At 44.1% G+C, this 27,110-nt stretch overlaps 1 protein-coding gene across 1 annotated transcript in view; it reads left to right on the top strand.

The window, feature by feature from the left end:
* The window catches only part of LOC113027743 (signal transducer and activator of transcription 5B-like), a 50,582-nt gene extending 24,865 nt beyond the window's left edge, over nucleotides 1–25,717 (top strand). Inside the window, exons 8-19 of the mRNA XM_026177501.1 lie at nucleotides 1,716–1,871; nucleotides 2,921–3,100; nucleotides 3,194–3,281; nucleotides 5,052–5,174; nucleotides 5,292–5,384; nucleotides 5,878–6,084; nucleotides 21,110–21,204; nucleotides 21,402–21,544; nucleotides 21,818–21,973; nucleotides 22,066–22,117; nucleotides 23,260–23,367; nucleotides 24,473–25,717. Coding sequence (XP_026033286.1) covers nucleotides 1,716–1,871; nucleotides 2,921–3,100; nucleotides 3,194–3,281; nucleotides 5,052–5,174; nucleotides 5,292–5,384; nucleotides 5,878–6,084; nucleotides 21,110–21,204; nucleotides 21,402–21,544; nucleotides 21,818–21,973; nucleotides 22,066–22,117; nucleotides 23,260–23,367; nucleotides 24,473–24,596 — 1,525 coding nt within the window. The 3' untranslated portion in view covers nucleotides 24,597–25,717. The remainder of the gene's footprint in view (nucleotides 1–1,715; nucleotides 1,872–2,920; nucleotides 3,101–3,193; nucleotides 3,282–5,051; nucleotides 5,175–5,291; nucleotides 5,385–5,877; nucleotides 6,085–21,109; nucleotides 21,205–21,401; nucleotides 21,545–21,817; nucleotides 21,974–22,065; nucleotides 22,118–23,259; nucleotides 23,368–24,472) is intronic.
* The last annotated feature ends 1,393 nt before the right edge of the window (nucleotides 25,718–27,110 follow it).

Genomic DNA, 27,110 nt, shown 5'->3' with positions numbered 1-27,110 from the left:
TTGAGCTCTAACCTTCACTGAGTCCCGCCGTTCTTTAGATGATGTTCTTCTGTAACCTCCTGGATAAGCCATTGGTGTGCTCTTTGGTTAGCCAACCATTCCTGGGAATGTTTACACCTGCTCCACGTTTTCTCCATGTGTGGATAATGGCTCTATCCATGGTTCAGTGAAGTACCAGAGCCTTAGAGACGGCTTTTTCACTCTTTCCAGACTCATAGATTGGCTCTCATCTGTTTCTTTGGATCGTGGTGTGACCTGTTTCATTCTGTCAGGCAGGTCTTTTAGGTCATCATGATATAAAAAAGACATTCTGTCCATATTAACCCCAAGTTGCTCTGTAGTGCATCTGTTGGAGTGTGACTGTGTGTGAATGAGCACTTAAACGTAGAAACAAGTGCTTGCATGGGTGAATGTTGTGCAAAGCTCTTTGAGGGCTCAGGTGGAGTAGAATATGTTTTATAAGATTCTGCATATTTACCATTTACAGTTACAAATAAATCTGTGAATCCACAAAAACGTGTGAATGAATACAGGACAGGCTCAGACTTCTGTCTTTTTACACATTTATCATGAAAGAAACTGAGACTTACTGTTGAAATTGATCTTATTTTTCTGATGTTACAAACATCTGTTAAATGTTATGATATTTAGTATTTAGTATTTATTTATTTATTGTCATTGTCAAGAACAATGAAATTGCGTTTGGGGCTTCCATACAACCCAAAAAAAAGAAGAAAATAATAAATACCCCTTAAAACCCAAGTGTACATATTTAACCCAGTGTGACTCCAATGCAATAAGACAATCCTTAGCAATAATGTTCGTAGAAATTCAGACAAAGACCTGAGAAACATGACAAAATACAACAATGCAACCCATTCAATATTATTGTACTGTGAGATATGATATCAGATATGATAGTTATCTATTTAAGAAAGAGGGGGGGGGGGGGGGGGGCAGGAGGGGGAAGAGAATAAAGATATGATGCACCAATGCAGACCAGTTCATTGCTATTAAGAAGTTGGATATGGTTATTGTCCGTGAGAGGGGGGCAGAGAGTTCAGGAGCCTCACAGCCTGTGGATACAGGCTGTTGGCCAGTCTGGATGTTCTGGCCTGTATAGACCTGTACCTTCTCCCTGAGGGCAGCAGATGGAAAAGGTGGCGCGCAGGGTGATGTTGGTCCCGCAGGATACTGTGCACCCTCCTCAGACAGCGAGTGGGGAAGATATTACTGATCTCTGGCAGACTTGTTCCAATAATTCTGCCAGCTTCTTTCACCACCCGCTGGAGTGCTTGCTGATCGGCCTTGGTGCAGCTGGGGAACCACACTAGAAATCCATACGTCAGAACGCTGCTGATGGCACAGTTGTAGAAGTTCAACATCAGAGATCTGGGAATGTGTGCGCTCCGCAGTCTCCTCAGGTAGTAGAGGCGCTGTTGGGCCTTCCGTACAACTGAGGTGATATGGTTGCCCCAGGACAGGTCCTCGGTCACAGTTACCCCCAAGAATTTAAAACTGCTCACCCTCTCCACCGCCTCACTGCCAATGAAGAGAGGCAGATGGTTGTTATGGCCCCTCTTCCGGAAATCTACAATGATCTCCTTGGTCTTAAATGCCTTTACGCTGATGTAAAGGACAGTATCAGCGGTTCGCCCCGCTCGATGTATGTGGCCGGTGATCTCTGGTGATCCTTCTGCTTCCTTGTTGCTCAGGTGTGAGAAGCTGGCTGATCTGATCTGGCAGAACCGACAGCAGATCCGACGCTGTGAACATCTCACCCAGCAGCTTCCTCTGCCGGGGCCCATGGTAGAGCTGCTGAGCAAACTGAATGCTGACATCACTGACATCATCTCTGCCCTGGTTACCAGGTGAGGAAAATTCAAACCAGATTACAGAGGCTCCATCCTCTTCAGATGTGGTCAGGAGAAACTTAAGAGCTTGATATGGTGACAATTGTAAGAGGTGGAGACTTGGCGTTACAGACTCTTAACACCACTTTCAAACTAATTAAAATAAAAAATATGTCCAAGTATACTGTGTAAAGAATGTTTGCAGAGAGCTGTCCATGGAGAAAAAGGCTGGTAGGCAAGATGAAGCATTGGTAAATGGACCGTTTCTTCCGTAGTGGTGTTCTACTCTGAGCACTCTACACTGTTTCTCAGCGCTTCCTAGCTAACATTCATACGCCGATGTTTGCATCGGAGAGCAACATGGGCTTAGTATCTTGCCCAGAGATATTTGGCATGCAGACTGGAGTAGACTGGGATGGTATCACCAGCCTTCCAGTTAGTGGGTGACCTGGAAGAGTGTTGGTTGGCTCACAGGTGCAGAAAGGCAGTTTGACAGAGAGGTCCTGGATGGAAAAGATGTACAACAGGACGTCTGAAACTAATGATCTAGAAACTGAAAATGACAACAAAGAATCCTAACAGTGAAGGATCCACACAAACATCTGCTGACTACTGGAGAGTTATACGCGTCTCTCCACAACACGATGTGTCACATAGCGTAGGGTCCACCTGTGAAAGTGTTAGCTTCACACTGCCAGTCAACCAGACAAATTGATGGTTGACAAGACTCAGCGCTGTGACAGACATGCCAACGTCAGCTTCAGTAAGGAGCTGGGTAATCTGAGGCTGAAAGACCTGAAGCAGAGTATAGCCCAGAGCGGTCGTCATGTTCAGAGGAGCGTCACGAGCCTTAAGGCCCAAACAGGAAGAGAGGCTCAGCTTGACTCCAGGAGCAACACAGCACGTCTCAGGACAGAAGACTGACGTGTGTTTGGGACCTTCGTACTTCACCATCTGTCAGTGACTTTCTGAAACATAACCCACGTTTACATACCGAGTTTGTGTCACTTAATGCCTTTGCTTATCCTGCATGGTGTCTGTAATGTCATTATCGCTCTTCTTCACAGCACCTTCATCATCGAAAAGCAGCCGCCCCAAGTGTTAAAAACCCAGACCAAATTTGCAGCCACAGTTTGCCTCCTGGTGGGCGGGAAGCTCAACGTCCACATGAACCCACCTCAGGTCAAAGCTGTCATTGTTAGTGAGCAGCAGGCCAAGGCTTTGCTGAAGAATGAGAGTACGCACAGGTGAGGCTGTACAGGTGACATAAACATGTCGTTTTAACGTCATCATCATTGCTTTGAAGAACAGTCAGTGAGAATATGTTCAATCCTAAACAGTGAAAGCAGTGGAGAAATCCTCAATAACAACTGTGTGATGGAGTATCACCAGGCCACGGGCACCCTCAGTGCACACTTCAGAAACATGGTGAGTCTCTCTAAATAAAGCTGTTACACTTGTGCGTTTCTCGGGCATTTTTGTACGTTTTGGTTTTTTCTTTGTTTTGATTTGGGGATCATGATGGCTGTGTTCAAGCTTTTAACTTTGGTAAAAAAATAATGCAGTAGTTCAAATGTTTAATCTGGCACTTAAAGGGTTAAAGTCCTGAAAATACTTCAACGTTTGATCGTTTTGAAAAAGGCTCACGTTGGTTTAGTGATTTATGAAAAGAAGCAGACATGATTACGTAGTTCAACTAATATATATATACAGCAGGTAAAATAACGTTGAACACGTCAGCAGTTCTCTAAGTAAATATATTTCTAAAGGTGCTTTGATGTGAAATTATCACCAGATGTCGGTAACAACACTTCCAATCCAGACGTGCAAAGGAATCAAACCACAGATGAAGTTGTGTAATAATACAAAGTGACACAGGGACATTTATTTATTACTTTATACAAATGTTGGTGATGACAGTTCATGGCAGCTTCTGTATGGAGAAACCAGTCCCATCATTGCTCATGACTTTGACCCACTCACCACACAAACAGTCTCTAAATCCCGAATGCTCCGTGGATCCTTCCCACAGATTCGGCTCAGGTGATTGGCTGGGCCGTTCCAGCAGCTTTACTTGATTTCTCTGAAACCAACAGTTTCCATTGGCTGTGTTTGAGATCATGGTCTTGCTGAAACATCCATCCTTGTTTCATCTTCATCATCCTGGTAGATGGCAGCAGATTTTAATCAACAATGTCTCCATTCATCCTTCCTGGAGTTATATTTAATGTCTCAGTGCTGTACGCTGAATAAACAGCCCCCCACCAGGATGCTCCCACCTCCAGACTTCAGTGTTGCTGTGGTGTTTTTGGGGTGAAGCCACCCAAACACGGTGTGTTTACAGCCTTCAAAGAGTCCAGTTTTGGTCTCATGTGACCAAACTATATTCTCCCAGCATTACACAGACTTGTCTAAATGTTGTTCAGCAAACTTTAAACACACTTCAACATGTTTGTCTTCAGCAGTGGAGTCTTGGTGGCTGAGTGCCTCACTGCGGCGGTCCCCAACCCCCGGGCCTCGGACTGGTACCGGGCCACGAGAGTTGAGGCTCAGGTGTGAAATGTCTGGTTTTCAGCGTTATTTTGTTATTGTTTTTTATCATTAACTCGGTTTTCCTGGGTCTTTTCACGTGTGTTATGAATAAATCTTCTTTTTTTCGGCACCGGTACTAGTTTTATTTTGTTGTATTTATCCGCGACACCTTAAAGGCCGGTCCCTGAAAATATTGTCGGGCATAAACCGGTCCGTGGCGCAAAAAAGGTTGGAGACCGCTGCCTTACTGCACTTTAAAACAATTGTAGCTGCTGATTCCCGGTGGTTTGTAGCTCTCCATCAGCGGCCCTTTGCAGTTTTTTCACCTGTCGGTCTGAAATCTTGTGGGGAGCAACCACAGCGACACAGCACAGATTAAAGATGGTACACGTCTCCTTTTCTTGACCAATGTCACTCTCAAACTAAACGGTTTCTATGGCACAGTGCAGTATGCATAAATGTTGATGACTGTTAGGACATAACAGAAGATGTAAATGTGATATATGCATGTTTTTATTTTTGTCTCTTCACTGTGACTGCATAGAGGAAATCCATCTGTAACAGATCCACTCTGACAAAATAAATGACAGACTGAATGTGATTATGAGTCACAACATTTACTGTAATCAGATAATCTGGTTAAATGTTCGTGTTTGTGTGTCACAGTCACTGAAGCGGATCAAACGCTCGGACCGTCGAGGTGCAGAGTCCGTGACAGAGGAGAAGTTTACCGTTCTGTTTGAGTCCCAGTTTAGCATTGGGGGCAACGAGCTGGTCTTCCACGTCAAAGTAAACCCCGTCTCCGTGTCTGATCTTTTTTAAACATGAGTTAAACATGAGCAGCCACATTTACTAGAGTAGACTGGAGTTTATAATTGAATTGTGGTGTGTTTCTGTAACCTGCAGACTCTGTCCCTGCCTGTGGTCGTCATTGTGCACGGCAGCCAGGACAACAACGCAACAGCTACGGTCCTGTGGGACAACGCCTTTGCTGAGCCGGTAGGTTGGCCGCCCCTCGTTGGCTGGTGACCTCAGTGCCTTCTTTAATGTTTGAGCACGATTTATGTTGTTTTTCCTCTGCAGGCCACGACAGCAGACTTGTGATTGAAGAGCAGGCTTTGAGCTGTTCAAATGAATTTTACAAAAAATTCACTTGAACAGCTTAAGAATTACAGCCTGTATATTAAATAAGATGTAGCTGAAATGCCAACAAACTGGGGGTTCTGCTGAAGGGAAGGCCTCACGCCTACAGAACTATGTTCTGTACAGACTAATGATGCTGTGGAACCTGTGCCAGGCTGACTAACCCATCTCGTCCTGTTTCTTTCTGCCATAGAGCTCCACTGCTGTCCAAATACTCGGACGTGTCCTCACGCAGCCTCAGTGTTATTCTGTGACCTGGAATAAATCCACATATTTTGAAATAAACAGTGAATATGTGGAGACAAATAAAATGCAGTTGGAAGCTGAACTTTTTTCCTCCTCTCATCAGGGCAGAGTGCCGTTCATTGTGCCAGAGAAGGTGCTGTGGCCCCAGCTGTGCGAGGCCCTCGATATGAAATACAAGGCAGAGATGCACAGTGGGCGTGGCCTGTCAGACGACAACCTGGTCTTTCTTGCACAGAAGGCTTTTTCAAGCAGCAGCAACAACTCTGACGACTACCGCAGCATGACCATATCCTGGGCCCAGTTCAACAGGGTGAGTCCCTCCTGGAAAAACAAACAAAAACAAACAAACAGAAAGCTCACAACTATGGGACAGAGCAAATATCAACAAATAACCACAACATGGCAGGTCATTGTGACCACAGAAGCACTCCCAGGTGCACTCAGGGCCTTTCAAGGATAACCTCAGACATCCGAAAACCAAACACAGAAAATACAATAATAATAATAATAATAACAATAATAACAATAACATAACAACATTGATAATTACAGAAAGAATTTTAAAAACAAAGAACTCAAAAAAAAGTGAGCAAAACAGAAAACCCATCATGTGAACCCCCCCCCACCATCCCCCCACCCCTTTACCCCTGTATGGCTCTCAACCTCATCACATTCATGTATCCAGACAGCCCATATTTACACCTATCTATAGAAACTCTCATGCACAGGAATCAACACCCCCACGATAAAACTGCAGCATTCAGGAAACCGAGTCAGGAGGGCCCAACCGGGGCTCAGCTCAAGGCAGACCCAGGGGGATTTGCGTCACCTCCATGATCTGTTAGGTCCAGAGACGGTCGTACTGCCAGGAAGGGGCCCCAGATTTTTCCAAAGGTTCCATATTTCCCTTTTACACTGTGCGATATCTTCTCAGGTGTGCAGTAGCTCATTAATCCCGTGTCTCAGTGTTGGGGAATTTTCAGCTTCCCAATGTAGCCGAATACATTTTTTCACTGCACTACTCACAAGTAAAATAAAATATTTCTTATGATAATTCACGTTGATAGAACCTGTGTCACCTATAATCCATAGTTTTGGGTCCAGTCCGATTTGGGTCCCCATTACCCTTGAGATTGTTTCAATGGCCCGTCTCCAGGACTCTTCTATCACTGGGCAGCATGTGCAGGAGATCACCATCTGTCACCTTACATCTCAGACATTTGGGGGAATAATTATTATCAATTTTATGTAACCTACAGTGGGGCAAAAAAGTATTTAGTCAGCCACCGATTGTGCAAGTTCCCCCACTTAAAATGATGACAGAGGTCAGTAATTTGCACCAGAGGTACACTTCAACTGTGAGAGACAGAATGTGAAAAAAAAATCCATGAATCCACATGGTAGGATTTGTAAAGAATTTATTGGTAAATCAGGGTGGAAAATAAGTATTTGGTCAATAACAAAAATACAACTCAATACTTTGTAACATAACCTTTGTTGGCAATAACAGAGGTCAAATGTTTACTATAGGTCTTTACCAGGTTTGCACACACAGTAGCTGGTATTTTGGCCCATTCCTCCATGCAGATCTTCTCGAGAGCAGTGATGTTTTGGGGCTGTCGCCGAGCAACACGGACTTTCAACTCCCGCCACAGATTTTCTATGGGGTTGAGGTCTGGAGACTGGCTAGGCCACTCCAGGACTTTCAAATGCTTCTTACGGAGCCACTCCTTTGTTGCCCGGGCGGTGTGTTTTGGATCATTGTCATGTTGGAAGACCCAGCCTCGTTTCATCTTCAAAGTTCTCACTGATGGAAGGAGGTTTTGGCTCAAAATCTCACGATACATGGCCCCATTCATTCTGTCCTTAACACGGATCAGTCGTCCTGTCCCCTTGGCAGAAAAACAGCCCCATAGCATGATGTTTCCACCCCCATGCTTCACAGTAGGTATGGTGTTCTTGGGATGCAACTCAGTATTCTTCTTCCTCCAAACACGACGAGTTGAGTTTATACCAAAACGTTCTACTTTGGTTTCATCTGACCACATGACATTCTCCCAATCCTCTGCTGTATCATCCATGTGCTCTCTGGCAAACTTCAGACGGGCCTGGACATGCACTGGCTTCAGCAGCGGAACACGTCTGGCACTGCGGGATTTGATTCCCTGCCGTTGTAGTGTGTTACTGATGGTGACCTTTGTTACTTTGGTCCCAGCTCTCTGCAGGTCATTCACCAGGTCCCCCCGTGTGGTTCTGGGATCTTTGCTCACCGTTCTCATGATCATTTTGACCCCACGGGATGAGATCTTGCGTGGAGCCCCAGATGGAGGGAGATTATCAGTGGTCTTGTATGTCTTCCATTTTCTGATGATCGCTCCCACAGTTGATTTTTTCACACCAAGCTGCTTGCCTATTGTAGATTCACTCTTCCCAGTCTGGTGCAGGTCTACAATACTTTTCCTGGTGTCCTTCGAAAGCTCTTTGGTCTTGGCCATGGCGGAGTTTGGAGTCTGACTGTTTGAGGCTGTGGACAGGTGTCTTTTATACAGATGATGAGTTCAAACAGGTGCCATTCATACAGGTAACGAGTGGGGGACAGAAAAGCTTCTTACAGAAGACGTTACAGGTCTGTGAGAGCCAGAGATTTTCCTTGTTTGAGGTGACCAAATACTTATTTTCCACCCTGATTTACGAATAAATTCTTTACAAATCCTACCATGTGGATTCATGGATTTTTTTTTCACATTCTGTCTCTCACAGTTGAAGTGTACCTCTGGTGCAAATTACTGACCTCTGTCATCATTTTAAGTGGGGGAACTTGCACAATCGGTGGCTGACTAAATACTTTTTTGCCCCACTGTATAAGGGGTGTAATATATCCTATGAAGTATGTTAAATTGCATTTGCCTGTTTTGTAGAAATTAACATGGTCTGTGCCTGTTCCAATAAATGGTGCCATTCTACCTCTTCATAGACATGGCCCAGGTCTGTCTCCCATTTTCTTTTTATCGACGCTTTGTTATGGTCAGGTAACTTTTTATTGATAATAGTATATATAGAAGATGCTATTCCTTTTATTGACTTCCATGGTTTGGTGCAAAGATGAGTTTCTTTTGGTATCTCGGGGAATAACCCTTTGGATTTCTCCTTGACCCGCTCTCTTGTTTGTAGCAATTTGAAGAAACTTTGTCCTGGGAGTTTGAATTCTTAGATTAGAGATTAGATTAGATAGAACTTTATTAATCCCTCGGGTGGGTTCCTCTGGGAAATTCGATTTCCAAAAAAGCACAGCACCGACAGAAGTTACAGAGTTACAGAATATTATATATATATATATATATATATATATATATATATATATATATATACACACACACACACACACACACACACACACACACACACACACACACACACATATATATAAATACACAGACAATATAAATAAAATATACAAAGGGGATAAATAGAATAAATAGGAATAAAAATAAAAATACAAGTGAATTGCACATTTCAAGTATTGAGTCTATTGCATTGTTGACTATTTACAAAAGTATTGCACAAGGTATTGTACAGTGAGGTGCAGAGGCACTACAGCTTAGTTGTTCCCCCCTCCTTTGTCCTCCTGTTTCCCCTCCCTCTCCCCTCCAGAGAGGAGTTAAACAGTCTGATGGCGTGTGGGACAAAGGAGTTTTTAAGTCTGTTAGTTCTTGTCTTGGGGAGAAGCAACCTGTCACTGAACAGACTCTTCTGGTTGTTAATGGCCGTGTGCAGAGGATGCCTGGCATTGTCCATAATATCCATCAGTTTCTTTAATGTCCTTTTCTCTGCCACTGTCACCAGAGTGTCCAGCTTCATGCCGACCACAGAGCTAGCCCTCCTGATCAGTTTCTCCAGCCTGGATGAGTCCTTCTTTGCTGTGCTGCTCCCCCAGCACACCACAGCATAGAAAAGTACTCCAGCAACCACAGACTGGTAAAACATCCTCAGGAGCTTCCTGCAGATGTTAAAAGACCTCAGCCTCCTGAGGAAGTACAGTCGGCTTTGGGCTTTTTTATACAGGTGCTCTGTGTTGCATGACCAGTCCAGTTTATTGTCCACCCACAGCCCGAGGTACTTGTACTTGTTTTGTTGACCACCTCCACCTCCTCCCCCTCTATCTGAACCGGTAGTGGACCTTCTCTGGACCTCCCGAAGTCCACAACCAGTTCCTTAGTCTTTGAGGTGTTGAGTTGCAGGTGGTTTGTGTGACTCCATGCGACAAAGTTCCTCACCAGACTTCTGTACTCCTCTTCCTGATCATCCCAGATACACCCCATGATGGCTGTGTCATCTGCAAACTTCTGAATGTGGCATAATTCAGAGTTGTAGCAGAAGTCAGAGGTGTACAGGGTGAAGAGAAGAGGGGACAGCACAGTTCCCTGTGGTGCTCCTGTGCTGCTGACCACAGTGTCAGACGTGATGTCCTTCAGCCTGACGTACTGTGGTCTGTCGGTGAGGTAGTCGGAGATCCAAGCCACCAGGCAGGGGTCCACCTCCATCCTGTTCAGTTTTTCCTGAAGCATACAGGGCCGGATGGTATTAAAGGCACTGGAAAAGTCAAGAAACAGGATCCTGACCGTGCCTTTTCCCCCATCCAGGTGTGAGTGGGCTCTGTGTAGGAGGTACAGGATGGCATCCTCCACTCCGACACCCGCCTTGTATGCAAACTGTAGTGGGTCCTGGGCATGTTGTACCTGTGGTCGGAGGAGGTTGAGGAAGAGCCGCTCTAGAGTCTTCATAAGATGTGACGTCAGTGCCACCGGTCGGAAGTCATTCAGCTCATTGGGCCGGTTCTTTTTGGGGACCGGGACGATGCAGGATGTCTTCCATAGGGCGGGCACTCTCCCCAGTCGCAGACTGAGGTTGAAGACTCGTTGTAGCGGCTCCCCAAGTTCAGCAGCACACGCCTTAAGCATCCTAGGACACACCTTGTCTGGGCCTGCTGCCTTTCTGGGGCGAAGCTTCCTCAGTTGTCTCCTGACCTGATCCACTGTGACACTGGGAGATGTTTGGGAGGAGGGGAGGGGGGGAGATGTCTTGCTGCTGAGAGAGGGATTGGAGGAGGGGGGTGTCATGGTGTCAGGAAGCGGGGGAAGCGAGGGAGGTAGGAGAGTGGGGATTGGACTCTGTAGTGAAGGTGAGGGTGAGGGTGGGGGGGTTGTGGGCTGGTCAAACCTGTTGAAGAAGTTGTTGAGTTCGTTTCCCTTCTCCACAGTCCCCCCCACTGTGCTTTTCTTGGTGTTGTGGCCTGTGATGGTTTTCACACCATTCCAGACCTCCCTCATATTGTTCCTCTCCAACTTCTGCTCCACCTTCCTCCTGTAGGTGTCCTTTGCTTCCCTCAGGCAGCGTTTCACCTCCCGCTGTGCTGCTTTCATCTCCTCCTTCACTTTGCTCCTGAAAGCCTTCTTCTTCATGTTGAGGACAGCTTTGACTTCCTGTGTTACCCACGGTTTGTTATTAGGATAACACCGTACCGTCTTAGCAGGGGCGACTGTGTCCACACAAAAGTTGAGGTAGTCTGTAAGACAGTGTGTCGCCCCCTCTATGTCCTCACCATGTGGGCTCAGGAGCACATCCCAGTCTGTGGTGTCATAGCAGTCCCTCAGAGCATCTTCCTTTTCTGGGGTCCATCTCCGGATGGAGTGCGTTGTGACCGGCTGCCTTTGGACGAGGGGTGTGTATTGTGGCTGTAGGTAAACCAGGTTGTGGTCTGACTTCCCTAGTGGGGGGAGGGGGGTGGCTCTGTATGCATCTCTCACATTAGCATACAGTAGGTCAATTGTCCTGTTGCTCCTTGTGGGACAATTCACAAACTGGTGAAAAGCAGCCAGAGTAGAGTCCAGTGTGGCATGGTTAAAGTCTCCAGATATAATAATGAAAGCCTCGGGGTTTTGTGTCTGAAGTCTTGCTGTGACTGTGTGTATTTTCTCACAGGCAGCTGTTGCGTCGGCCCTCGGAGGGATGTAAACACACACACAGATCACATGACTGAACTCCCGAGGTAGATAGTTGTTGAAAGTCAATAAATGAATCATTACTGTATAAGTCGGCAACAGTTAGAATATTTCTGTCCTTCCATCCCTGCAGTATTGGGTCAGGAATATGATGAGAGAAGTCAGGGTTGCCCCATAGGGGTGTCCTTCTAAGAAAGGAGATATTTATTTTCAGAAGCGAGGGGGATTCCTGCCAGACGCAGAAGGTGTTTAATATCAAATAGTTTGTGAGCTTGGACATTTTTTGTACCTAAAAATAGAACATCTTTTAATGAGGGTTCACCTCATGTTGTTCTATTGGAACCCATCGAACCTCACTGCTCTCTGCATGCAGCCAGATCCAAATTGATCGGTACTGGGAGGCAAGATAACAGTTCCTAAAGTTTGGTAAATGAAGTCCTGCCCTTGAATATGGGGCCTGTAAAGAGGAGAGTTTGAGTCTTGGATTTTTCTTTTGCCATATGAAAGAAGTTATAAGTTTATGAAGCTCTTTGAAGAAACTTTTAGGAACCTTTGTAGGGAGACATTGAAGTAAGTAAATGAACTTAGGCAACGTGTTCATTTTAATAACATTAATTCTGCTTATGAGAGATAATGGAAAATCCATCCATCTCTGAATATTAAGTTTGGTTTGCTCAACAGTTTGATATAATTTAGTTTGAATATTTGATCCTCGGATTTACCAATTTGTATACCAAAGTACGTGAAGCCATTATCACACCACTGTAATGGGTCAGTCAGAGCTCTAATACGGCTGTCTTGTATATTTGATGGCACAATCTCACTTTTGGTGTAGTTTAACTTGTATCCTGAGGCTGCACTTTATTCTTTAAGACACTTCATTAAGGAGGGAATTGATTTAAGAGGGTCCGTTATGTACAGTAGGAGGTCATCTGCGTATAGAGAAAGTTCACTTGTGCCAAATTTGATTGCAGATATGGAGGCACTAGTACGAATGGCAGCGGGTAGTGGTTCAATCGCAATCGCGAAGAGCAAGGGGAGCTTGGACAGGCTTGTCTGCAGCCTCTGGTTAAAGAGAAAGTGCCTGAGAGCACATCATTTGTTGTGATATTGGCTCTGGGGGCATTAAAAAGTGTCCTAACATAACAGGTGAACTTCTCTCCAAAGCCCATAGCTTCCATCGCCTGAAATAGAAAGCTTGGCTCAATCCTGTCACATGCTTCATTAGCGTCCATGGAGATTGTTAGCAGGGGGTCTTGGTTTTTTTGAGCAGTGTTCAGTATATGGAGCAAACGTCGCACATTATCTGCTCCGTGCCTGTTTTTAATGAAGCCTGTTTGGTCAGCGTGTATTATCTTAGTCATGATGTCTTCCAATCTCAGTGCAATTACTTTAGATAATATTTTATAATCTGCATTTAAGAGGCTGAGGGGTCTGTAAGAGTCACATCTGTTTGTCCTTGCCCAGTTTCAGGAGTATTGTGATTGTTGCGATTTCCAATGATTCTGGTAATTTATTATTTTCTAAAGCTTCTTTAATCATATTTGTAAGTGGTGTCAATCATTTATTAGAGAAAGCCTTATAATAATCGACTGGGAATCTTATTAATTTGTAAACACTTGAGGGCTCGGAGAACCTCCATCTCAGACATATCTGCATCAAGCCGTTCTTTGTCCTCATTATGTAATTTAGGAAGAGTTATTCCATCTATAAATCTTTTTGCAGCAGTAAATGGCCTGTATTTACACTGAACAAAAATATAAACGCAACACTTTTGTTTTTGCTCCCATTCCCCATGGGATGGACGTAGAGACCTAAAATTCATTCCAGATACACAATATAACCATCCCTCCCAAACAGTGGTCACAAATCAGTCCAAATGTGTGGTAGTGGGCACATCTGCCATATTGAGATAATCCATCCCACCTCACAGGTGTGCCACATCAGGATGCTGATCTGACATCATGAGTAGTGCACAGGTGTACCTCAGACTGCCCACAACAAAAGGCCACCCTGGAATGTGCAGTTTTGTCTCACAGCAAAATGCCACAGATGCCACAAGCAATGAGGGAGCGTGCAATTGGCATGCTGACAGCAGGAATGTCAACCAGATCTGTCGCCCGTGCATTGAATGTTCATTTCTCAACCATAAGCCGTCTCCACAGGCGTTTCAGAGAATATGGCAGCACATCCAACTGGCCTCACAACCGCAGACCTCGTGTAACCACACCAGCCCAGGACCTCCACATCCAGCAGGTTCACCTCCAAGATCGTCTGAGACCAGCCACCCAGACAGCTGCTGGAACAATTGGTTTGCACAACCAAACAATTTCTGCACAAACTGTCAGAAACCGTCTCAGGGACGCTCAACTGCATGCCCGTCGTCCTCATCGGGGTCTTGACCTGACTCCAGCTCGTCGCCGTAACAGACTTGTGTGGGCAAATGCTCACATTCGATGGCGTCTGGCACGTTGGAGAGGTGTGCGCTTCACGGATGAATCATGGTTCACATTGTTCAGGGCAGATGGCAGCTGAGAATGTCCCAGTTCTTGCATGGCCGGCATACTCACCGGACATGTCACCCATTGAGCATGTTCGGGATGTGCTTGACCGGCGTATACGACAGCGTGTACCAGTTCCCACGAATATCCAACAACCTCGCACAGCCATTGAAGTGGAGTGGACCAACATTCCACAGGCCACAATTGACAATCTGATAGACTCCATGCGACGATGTGTTGCACTGCATGAGGCAAATGGTGGTCACACCAGATACTGACCGGTTCTGGGTCCCCAGACCCCCAATAGCGCAAAAAACTGCACATTCCAGGGTGGCCTTTTGTTGTGGGCAGTCTGAGGTACACCTGTGCACTACTCATGATGTCAGATCAGCATCCTGATGTGGCACACCTGTGAGGTGGGATGGATTATCTCAATATAGCAGATGTGCCCACTACCACACATTTGGACTGATTTGTGACCACTGTTTGGGAGGGATGGTTATATTGTGTATCTGGAATGAATTTTAGGTCTCTACGTCCATCCCATGGGGAATGAGAGCAGTAACAAAGGTGTTGCGTTTATATTTTTGTTCGGTGTATATAGCGCTTTACTAGTCCCTAAGGACCCCAAAGCACTTTACATATCCAGTCATCCACTCATTCACACACAGGTGATGGCAGCTACATTGTAGCCACAGCCACCCTGGGGCGCACTGACTGTCGACCCCTCGCTCAGATTTATACAAATCTTCATAGAACCGTTTAAACTCGGCCTTTATGGGCGCTGATTCATCAAGAAGTTTATCATCTTCTGTTGATATTGTCCGTATAAATTTATCAGATGTTTCTTTCTTAATTTGCCAGGCCAGTAGTTACTTGTTTTGTTTCCATATTCGTAGTAGTGATGTTTAGTTCCTGCCATGGCTGCTTCCGCTCTGCTGGTGCATAAATTATCATATTGCATCCTTGTTTTTGTTAATGTATTGAGGTATTCTTCCTTTTTTGTAGCAATATATTCCTGCTCCAAGTTTTTAATGTCAATCTCCAATTTAGTTATCTTCTCTCTAACTTTTTTAACCTTATTGGCACCGTATGACATAACCAAACCTCTCATATAGACGTTGAGAGCTTCCCAGATATTGGCATGTGAAGAGGAATTTGAATTGGCATCTAGGAATATTTCAATATTAGTGTTCATATATGAAATAGTCTCGTAGCATGTAACTTTTAAACCTCCACCTGTGGGTTACAGGTTGTGACATGTTGGTAGCCCAGGAGAGTTTGATGGGATTATGGTCTGAAAAAGTAGCTGCTAAGTAGGAGCAATCTATCACTGTTGCCGTCATATGTTGTGGTACAAGAAACATCAATTCTAGAGCGTGTATTATGTACTGGTGAAAAAAGGAAGTCCCTCTGGCCTGGATGAAGGTTTCGCCACACATCAGTTATGCCTATATTAGAGCTGGGCGATATGAGATTTTTTCATATCACGATATGTTTTTTTCATTTCAGGCGATAACGATATCTATCACGATATCAGCCAAATAACTATATTTGTAAGATTTAAATGTGCCGTTGCTCACAAGTAAAATGTGAAATAATCAGCAGCTTGTTTTTATTTAAATATTTATTTCCCATAATAAGTTCAACAGGGTAGATGTACTTAAGGAACACGAGACTTTTTCAGCTAAATAAAGGCAAATATTGCAAACTACACAAAAGGCAGCCGCTAAAGCGTTTAAGTTTCAAAATAGAACAAACAAAACAGACTAAACTGTCAATTCCACTTAGAAACAAAATATTAATTCTAAAAATAAATCTTAGTTTGTTTTACAGAAGAACAGACAAAACTGACTAACTTTTGTCAATATCAAATAAACTGAGAACTAAAAGGAAATTCTCAATCTCTCCTTGTTGTATAGCTGAGCTTTTCAAACAGTTGTAACAGTTACTTTAGTCTGACAAAAGCCGAATGATGAATTAGCGCTTCCAGTCAGAGACTGAGGCTACGTCCACACGTACACGGGTATTTTTGAAAACGGAGATTTTCCGTTTCCGTTTTAAAAATAATCCCGTCCACACATAAAGGCAGAAATGAAGGAAAACGCTGCTATGAACATGCCAAAGCAGCAGGTGGCGCTAGATTCCTAACCGTGCAGAAATGTTGGCCAATCAGAAGTCTAGAAGCCTCGGTGGGAAAAAGTAAACAAAGCTGGGGCATAGAAGCAGAACCGAGTCGTATGTGTGGAGGGACAGTAACTGTGTGTATATGTAAGCATTTAAACACTGCAGAGAGTAGAATTAACAGTATTGTAGAAATTCATTTCACCGAAACAATAACGTGGCGCACAGTGTGCATGCACCAGTTTATTGTATTTCCAGACTTGCTTTCGGCACAATTTACAGTGCACGCTACTCTGTTTTTCGTCAGACTTGAAATAGCTGAAATACCTTCACACTACGGAACTTCTCCGTTCGACAATCTCTCCGGCGTTGGAACCATCATCTGTTTTCTCTTCGGTCACGCTCGGTTGATTTTTCTAGTCGGCACACTCATTTCCTCCATTACGCGCTGGCTGCTTCCCAAACAAACACACGTGCGGCTTGGCACTTGTGCTGTACGTAACAAGTCACGCGACGTGACGCTGCGGCTGTGATTGGTTCGGCTCTGCGCTACTTAATTTGGACTGGCTGACCTTTTTTTTTTTTTTTTTTTTTTTTTTTGAGGACAAGAGCAGCGAGGTCTATCGCGATAGCTTAATTTCTCTATCAAGTAAAAGTTATATCGCGATACATATCGTTATCGTTCTATCGCCCAGCTCTAGCCTATATCCTTCATAGCTTGGTTCAGTGCTGTTGCTGCCTTGGATAATAAAGATGTTTTGGGTGAGGACCGATCCAGAGAAGGATTTAGGACCAAATTAAAGTCTCCACCCACAATATACTGGCCCTCAATTGTAGCCAGTTTCATAATTAAGTTGTTAAAGAATAAAGGGTCGTCGTAGTTGGGCCCATATATATTTACCAAAGTTATCTTATTTCTGTTTATTTCACAATCTACAAGTAAGAATCTGCCATTTTTGTCCTTTTCAACTGAGTTTAGTTGAAAGTTCAGGTGTTTATTAATAAGCAGGGAGACGCCTCTTGCTTTGGAAGTATATGACGAGTAAAAAACATTGCCCACCCAGGTCTACGTAATTTTAAATGTTCAGCGTCTGTGAGGTGACTCTCCTGGATAAAAGCGACATCTACACTCTGCCTCTTTAAGGATGTCAGCATTTTCTTCCTCTTGATGGGTGAATTGATCCTCTAATATTCCAAGATATACAAGTTAGATGAACTGTAATTTAAGTTTTTTATATGAATATCCTGGACGGGTAAGTGTCATGGTATTCAACTCTGGGGATTTCTGAACACATTCCTGCTTTCCTGAGTTTCAATGTGGTGAAGCTCTGCACATGGGTATAATAGTAAGATACGGCCTAGACCAGGGAGCTGTGTGAACAGTTGTGTGAGTAAAATGTTTGGTAAGAGACCAAACATAACCCCAAAACGTTAAAATAAAACCCCTGTAACAAAACCACATTAGGTAGGTGACAGTAGTGGAGGCCCAGGCAGCTGCTAAGGTTCAAACTTCCCATATGGAAAAGAAATAGTAAAAACTTAGGTGATTACTCATGAAAGTGGCCACTTTCTCATTACTTTCATATATTGTTTTAGTAAGTATCCAAAACATACAAGTTTCATTATATAATTTTTCAAGGGATCTTATATCTGTTTTCACTCTTATATGCTTTTCATACAAGTTTCACACAAGACAGATACAAACGTTATAAGATTTATATATATCGTTTCCATATGGGTTTAGCCACTCTCAGTGAAATATTTACAGCTAAGCACTGAATTTTACAGTCAGATATAGAACATAACTGTATAAGAGACAAATAAACTGGTTGATCAAGATGTGATCACACTCATCTAGTAGGGGGTTGATATCATGATCATAAATGCTCACAAAATCTGTACTTTTATGAATTCGTACACATTATTTTAACTGACTAACGAGCAATTATTTCTATTAGTTATCTAATACCGGATAAGTTGTATCTCCAATTCGTCTGAAAAATAGAGGATGGAGAGTTTCTATGTCAATGATTGATGTAGTCTTTTCTTCCTTCATGTCGCCCCCACCCCCAAAGTTAACAGTGGAGGGCTTCTCATCTGAGAGTACCTATAAGAGCGAATTGCTTTGTTGAAATCACATTAGATCACTTTAGTCTACTGACTCGGAAGATCTTTTAGAGAGCGTTGTGCTTCGGCAGGAGTGGGGAAAACTTTGATAGATCCCTGGTGCCTGATGCGAAGCTGAGCTGGGTACATCAGCGCATATTCGATCTCCTTCTCTCGCAGCCATTTTATCGACACGGTTATGTGCGTCTCTAATGTCGTCTTTGTTTGCGCTCCGTCTCCTCAACCTGCTCAGAAAGCGCATTGAGACAGGATTCAGTTTTCGTCAGGGTTGTTTGTATGTCGGCCGTTTTTTGTTTTTTTGTTTTTGTTTTTTTTGTCAGCGTGGTTCGTGAGGTCCTCTTTAGTTTCCTTGATAGCATTGAGGTCATTCTGTGTGCACGGCGTAATCCCAGCATTACTGTGAGGCTCTGAACACTCACAATGAGTTGCAGCACAGAGCCAGAATCCTGGCACCGTGCTCACAGCACAGAGCCACCTGTGCTAATTACTTAACATCTCCCATGTGCACAAAGTAAGAAATGTTTTTACGTAGAATTTAGTGCAGTTTGTAGTAACTTCCCAGCCACAGACCTTAGTAAGGCGTATTTGTTTGAGACACTGAGGACATGGGTTGCAGGCATCGGCGCACTCTGACGTGTCTGATGTGTCGATATGTATAAAATAGCAGTTAAATGCAGGTGTTCCCCACTCTGTCCAAGGGCATAAATTAACGTCATTATAAATGTAATCTGTAGTTTCATGTTGCAACACACGTGTCATGGCATGCATGGGTCTGCAGACAACCCTCGTTTGTGCACAGACTTCAGCATGCTTTAAAGCAGACCTTCCCAAAGTGTGGGGCCCGCCCCCTGGGGGGGGGGGGTGCGCAAAGCCATGGCAGGGGGGGCGCGGAATGAAAAGGGGGGGGGGGGGGGGACAAAACGCTTGGACACTGCTAGCACGGGCGCCTACAGAAACGCAAAGCAGGAGATGAAGCATCGCTGAATATGTTTCCAAACCAACTTCATTCTAAGCCAAAGACTAGAAAATATGGTGAAGCAAATCTGCCCTTTGATTTCACCTGCACAGGTGCCGAGGTAGGTCTCCCTGCAGGGTTGGTTTCCCTGCGTCGGGAGCAGCGCTGGGCTGTTTAAATCACGGACAAACAGGATCCCACATTCTTGATTTAGTTCACAAACACTTCTTGTAATGACTAACTACTCCTGACATTTTGGAGATATACATACTATACTATACTTTATACAGTAAAGTTACAGCGGGATACAAATAACATCAGGCTGATCCTGCCACGATTGTTCAAATCACAGACAAACAGGATCCCACAGCTGTTTATGTTTTTAAACCCATTTTGCACAGAGAGGCATTTTTTGAAAAATGTATTGATGCAATGTTGAACATTATTACTCAGGAAAAAAACTACAGGTAAAATAATCACACTGCCTTTGTAAATGGAAGTAACTGCTTGTAAAACCTGCAGACAGTCAGATTAACAGTATTTGGTCTCTATCTGCCATTCTGCAGTTCATCTCCTGTAAACAATAACGTGGCCACAGCGTGATGTGAATAAAGGCGCATACCTTTGACGTTGCGTGATGAACTCTGTATTCCTCGTCCACACGGAAACGCAAAAAAGGATTTTTTTTAAAAAAACCTCCATTTTCGGTGATTCAAAACATCGTTTACGTGGACGAAACAGCTGCGTGTTCAAAAATACCCGTGTAGGTGCGGACGCAGCGTAAAAGAGTTGGTAGTTTATTTTATTACTACCTGTCATTTATTGCAGTTTACTTTTATTTGCTTAATTGTTTACTACATGTTTGAGGTGTGAAATAAACCGCAATGGAGCAAAATATGGGCGCGTGTGGTTGGAGGATGTGTGCGTGCGCACGTGCAGGCGGGGGGCGCGAACATTTTTCTTGAAAAGAAAGGGGGGCGCAGCAAAAAAGGTTTGGGAACCACTGCTTTAAAGTGTGCGTGCGTGCGCTTTTGTGAAAAGCTGCCTCAATCCATCATCATGATTCAAGGATACGAGGATTTTTATTATAATTTCAGCACACGTGCTCACACAAGGTGAAACACTCTCTGTTTAGAAGCCAAAACGAATGAGAACACAACCGAGCGAAATCAAAGAATAAAAGTATATTTACAGTGTAAACTACGTGTAAATAAAAGAGTTGGAGCAACAAGCTGACGGACACGTAGCTCTGGGTTTGTTTTGTTTTTGTGATTCTTGCGTGGTCTGGGCCTGGTGTGAATTTGATTGGACATCCGCTCCTGGGAAGATTGTGTTTGTATTAGCACACACCCTGATGCTCTAGACCAGCATACATCCAAATCTTCTGCTTTTGTCGAGGTGCTCACACTTTCTGGTCATCACTTAATCACGCACATTTGATTAGCAGCACCTGGTTGCTACTTGTTCTCTTACTTCCTAAGTAAAAGTGGACTTTTCCATAGTTTTAGACTGGAGAGGTTTCCTTTTTAAGGCTGCAGAGACAATCAGGAAGCAGCATCATATCATTGGAAACATAAAGGTCATAAGCAGTGTGCATATGAACCCACTGAAGAAATGTGTTTTACACAGGAAAGCTTACCTGGACGCAACTTCACCTTCTGGCAGTGGTTTGATGGAGTAGTAGAGCTTATGAAGAAACACCTGAAGCCTCACTGGAATGATGGGTAATCACTTTTATTTATGTTCCTTCTGCGAGAATCTGGAATGAAGATTTGTCTTGTATGATAGATTGAAAAATGATCTCGACTGTCAGCTTTAAACGAGCTTTGTGCTGTAGCAGAGCTGGTGGGGTGAGGGCAGCACAGAGCACTTGTGACAGTGCACCGGTGGTGTTTTAGTGTGTAACTGTGTGTGTCCGCAGGGCCATTCTGGGCTTTGTAAACAAGCAGCAGGCACAGGACATGCTGATGTCCAAACCCAACGGCACTTTCCTGCTGCGGTTCAGCGACTCTGAGATTGGAGGCATCACCATCGCCTGGGTGGCAGAAAACCCCAACAAATCAGGTACGCAGTGGCTCTGCTTTCTGGCTCTGTTACATATACAATGCACTGCTGCCACACAAAACACACTTTCAAAAAGTCCACATGAAGCTTTTGCTCTGCTGGAGACACAGGTTGATCTTCTTCTGTCAGTCACAGCCTGTGAACTTGTCCTTGAGTGACATGTCCACACAGAAACACTCAGCGTGGCACAAAGCCTACTGATGATTATGAGACGCTGTCTCTGCGTCCGTCCTTTTGCATGCGATCACTGCAATCCTCGGTTCTTTTGTGTAGGTGAGAGACTGGTCTGGAATCTGCTGCCTTACACAACCAAGGACTTCTCTATTCGCTCGCTGGCTGACCGCATCAGTGACCTGAACCATCTCCTGTATCTGTATCCTGACCGGCCCAAAGACGAAGTCTTCGCCAAGTACTACACCCCCCCACTTTGTATGTGTCAGCTCATTTTTAACATCGACACTTCACTGTTACCATAACACATATCTACTGTTTTATTTTATCTTTTGTTTTGTTCTTACCAGCAAAAGCAGTTGATGGATATGTGAAACCACAGATCAAACAAGTCGTGCCAGAGTAAGTGTCTCTGTGTCAAACTGCCACAGGAAATCTGCTACCTTTGTGTCAGTTTGTCACTCCCACATGTGAAGCTTTGTATCTGCACCTTTTGTTTTCCTTATTTTTGTTGAGCAGGATTAAAATTTCAAGCAGAAAACGCTACGACCCAGCAGAGTATTTCTGTGTTAGTCATAACTTTACTAGCAGCTATAAAGATCGCTAACACTATAATTTAATGTAAAACTAATCTTCTTAAACGTTCCTTTAATGCATTACGTTACTTAACTAGGTTTAAATATAAGTTATAGTTCTGCACAGTGATAGTTATGACATCATGTCTCCGTTTTCCTCACCTGCCTCCTCGCTCACTGACACCTCCGTGTTATTCCTGCCTACCTGAGGCTCTAACACATGAAACCGTGCAGAAACATCTTCATACCGTTACCGTTACTTGTTGTTAATTACCTCCAGTTTAGACATGTGTCCCTGCTGTTGCTGGGCAGCTGGCAACGAGACACTGATTACATTCACCTCGTATGAGAGTTTGTTGTTTAAGTGTCCAAGCCAAACAATGTTAGATCAAAAAAAGTTGCATTAACGGCAAAATGTGACCTTAGAGCACGGTTGTCATGTTCAACAGAAGCAAGAACAGCAACACCTGAAGTTCAGGATTTCCTCAGCAGCTCACCTCAGTATCAAACTTCTTACATTAACAGCGTCCACCACAGTAAATAGGATATATGCTGACAGCTGACTGACAGCCTGCACTCACTACAGGTGAACAGCAGCTACAGTAGCTGGATTGTAGTCTGCTGACATCTAGTGGTGAAAATGTACACTGCACCAGTAACATCACTGGTTTTCTAGCTTGGCGTTAGCTTGCTGGCTGGGAAGATGGTGGAAGAGAGTTGATGTGCAGCAGCTGTTTCTTAACCATGTTGTTCTCTCTCCGTTCTCCACTCGCTCTTTTTTTGCAGTCAAAATAAGAATAATGTTGATATCTGCACTCAAAACTTATAAACACTCAACTCAATATTATCTGAATATTAACCTGAATATAAATATATTAGTAATATAAATAAAAACGAATATCATTGTAAAATGTGCTCTTTTAGTAATGCTGCAGTAGGCTAAAGTGAAGTGTGGCATGTCTCTGATAGATTCACCACCCCGAACCCTGAACCCAGTGCAGGAGCTACTGCATTCATGGACCAGACTGCTTCTCCCTCTGTGACCCACCCCAACAACTTCAACGTCTACCCTCCCATGTAAGCAGCTTTCTTTTTGCACGTGTGCATATGTTTAATAAAACTCTTATAAACATGTGAAAACACAAAATTAGTCAGAATGCCTTTGACATTTGTGCTGTGCAGTAGTACTTCATAACCTTCATAAATCCAGGAAACGTTTTGTTCTTAAGTCAGATTCACCAAGAACACTGAGGTTTGGCAGCACAGCATGTACACATGATCATTGCTTCATGCAACAAAATTCTGTGGTAAAAATCATCATGCTGATATTTAAAACAATAATATTTATAATAGATATGTAATGGATATATTATACATGATCAATATTGGCATTCAGTAAATGCATCAGGGGAAAGCTGGTGCTCAGTATCATGTCCAAAGATATTGCAACATGCAGACTGGAGCAGCCTGGGATTGAACCAACAACCTGTGTGGCAGAACCAGGCTCTGGGAGGAGCGCCATCTACAGGAAGACGGGAGAAAGACACGCTGTGGAAAAGAGCCAGTGATTAATAATGGTGTTGATTAAACGCAGAGTGGCATGTAACCACGTAGTGAGTGAAAAAGGTGACTGAAGAAGAAACAGCCTACGCATAATGCAGCATAACTCAGGCAGGAGTGGAAACTGGAAGCTGGTTCCACAGAAGAGGGGCCTGAAAACTGAAGGCTCTGCCTCCCATTCTACTTTTAAATACTCTAGGAACAACAAGTAGGCCTGCAGAGCGAGAGCGGAGCGCTCTAATAGGGTGATATGGTACTACAAGGTCATTAAGATAAGATGGGGCCTGATTATTTAAGACCTTGTATGTGAGGAGCAGGATTTTGAATTCTGGATTTAACAGGAAGCTAAAACAGGAGAAATCTGCTCTCTCTTTCTAGTCCCTGTCAGGACTCTTGCTGCAGCATTTTGGATTAGCTGAAGGCTTTTCAGGGAGTTTTTAGGACTTCCTGATAATAATGAATTACAGGCTGCAGCCTAGTCCAGACAGTTTGTAAACAATGCAAACTATCAATACTGGTTTTGGGTGTCTTTGTTGTCACTGCTTCATTCAGGAATGTAAACCATCCATGATGATGCTATAACATTGTTTTCCATTGACCATCTTCGCTGCTGTCCTGTCAGGGCTGACGGCATGTTGGATCCCGATGGGGACTTTGATCTCGAGGACACCATGGATGTGGCTCGTCATGTGGAGGAGCTGCTCCGCAGGCCTATGGCCAACCAGTGGAACAGCCAGCAGTCCTAAACCAGACACCCGCACCTGCGGCACACCCCGAGGTCATCTCCATCTGGAAACACTCACGCCTGCAAAACCACCTGGAGTGCAACCAGTCCAGGTGGTCGGGCAGATCTGCGTCACATTTTGTTATTCAGGTTTCTCTTTAGCTGTGTCCAAAATGAGAATACACCTGGTGTCGAATCCTTGTCTACTCGCCCAAGACTTTTTAAAGAAGTAAAGTCAATGTTACTGCCATTCAACAAGCTTTAGATCCTCTCCTGCTTCCTGTAGTTTCTCACTGCTGCTGTCTGGAGGCAGTTTGCTTCAGTTGGATTTTTATTAAAGACTGAGACGGGTCGTTCTCAGCAGAAGCTTTGCCTTTGTATGCGCACGCTGAGCATCAGGAGACGTGCACGACACAGATAACACACAGCTTAAGTCCCTTTCAGACACGCACTCACTTTTCTGTTGCATTGTGATGTTAAGGGCCGGCTCATTTACAGTAACGTCTGAATCCACACGGGCACAGCTGGAGGAATGACTCTGTGTCCTGGACCTGTTTGTTGTTGCTCGCCTGTTTCTATTTTACAGTATGATTAGACTGATGCATTTCCCAATCAGGAAGCCTGAAGCTGTCTCACACACTGATCTCACTGTGGAGAAGTTCAGCTACACCTCACTGCGTGTCTGAAAGGGCCTTAATATCACTGTGAGGAGCTCTCTCTCCCAGTACACAGGCAGTACTGGTTACTGTGACGCATAGTTAACAAATGTATTCTTTTCTGTATTACAGAGATGATTTTCTTTATTATTGTCAAGAAAAATGAGAAGATTTCCAATCAAGACTTAAAGAAAGACGATGTAACTTATTCCAAATCTTGAGTAATAGCTTAAAGTAGAAAGGGACAGCCAGAAGGAAACAAACTTGTCTCCTAGTAAGGTACCTATTTATAATTAGCTCCTGAGCTTAGCTGTGGCCTAAGCTTGAGGACAGGTTTACCCTCCTAGGACCTGCCGTCCACATATGTGGACATCACATTTTGGGTTATCTAGACCAAAATATTGAACTGTGCTGTACAGGAGCCTGATATCTACTCACGAGGACATTATACTGCTACTAATCTATCAACATTTTAAACGAATATCCTCATATGTGGCTCTCATGTTTCTTAAAAACAAAAATAAGGTAAAAAAAAAAAAGAAATCTGGTAATTCTTTGGGGCCCGATCAATGTAAAAACAATGTGACCAAATATCAAAGAGAAATTAAAAATGCTGCTGTGGAAGAGTTCGGGTCTCACGAGGCTAAAGCTCCCTGTTGGCTCAGTGTGAGCCAGCGTCTGTGGGCCGCAGCTGTTTCAGTGTTTGGTTGAACCTGCAACAGCTGCTGTTTCTGTAACATGCTACACACCTGAGAGCAGCTGCAGACTGAACGTTAGTAAAGTGACCCTGTAGTGTGGGGTAGTTGTGGGGCTTGCTGGCACCGACTCTAAATTGTGAATGTCGATTGGTTTGTTGCATCTCTTCCCTCAGAGGTTACTTGGTCTTCCTCGAAGTCCTGACAATAAACTGTAAGAGGCGTGTTTAAAACATTTCTACCAATTCATCTGTTTCTCTGTGACGACGTTGAACCGAGCTGCCTTACAGCACAGCGCACTTAGGTGCTATCACTATAACTGCTCACTGCTTTGAATTTTGTTGTTTGTCTTCTCTCAGATGGAGTTTTATATTATAGCAATGAGATGAACACAGACAGATTTTATTTTTTATGATATTTTGTTGTTGTTTTAAATGTACAGAGTGGCCTGAGACCCCTGAGAACTTTAATGCCATTTGAATAAGAAACAGTTTGTTTACCCAAAGCTCTTCAACAGTGCAAATTTATTTGTGGTAATTTCCACTTTCATTCATATTTAAAGGGTGATAACAATTACTTTCCAAAACATCTTGTTAGCATCTCCACACCTCCAGGCTGGTGGATTTAATGACAGGACACTAGTCCAGCCTGCAGGCAGGGTTCATGTTTGGGATGCAGGTTCGGGCCATCAAGCTTTAAAGCAGCCACATGTGTTTCACAAAGTGAGCGAATAGCAGCGAGTCTTTCATGTGGACTGTATGTGTCTCTGTTTCACTTTGTGCCTCCTCATCTGCTCAGCTTGACTTTCATCAAAAGTACACCTGGCATGTATGTTAAACGATCGTGGGCGATCGTGGCTCAAGAGTTGGGCGTTCGCCTTGTAATCGGAAGGTTGCCGGTTTGAGCCCCGGCTCCGACAGTCTCGGTCGTTGTGTCCTTGGACAATACAGCCGTTGTCTGCTGGTGGTGGTCAGAGGGCCCGGTGGCGCCAGTGTCCGGCAGCCTCGCCTCTGTCAGTGCCCCAGGGTGGCTGTGGCTACAATGTAGCTGCCATCACCAGTGTGTGAATGGGTGGATGACTGGATGTGTAAAGCGCTTTGGGGTCCTTAGGACCAAGTAAAGCGCTATACAAATACAGACCATTTACCATTTTTAAACCATCAGCAAGCAAAATGTGCTCTGTCC

Source organism: Astatotilapia calliptera, chromosome 8 (assembly GCF_900246225.1).
Source record: "Astatotilapia calliptera chromosome 8, fAstCal1.2, whole genome shotgun sequence".
Classification (NCBI taxonomy): domain Eukaryota; kingdom Metazoa; phylum Chordata; class Actinopteri; order Cichliformes; family Cichlidae; genus Astatotilapia; species Astatotilapia calliptera.
This window is presented reverse-complemented; position numbering and strand designations above follow the sequence as displayed.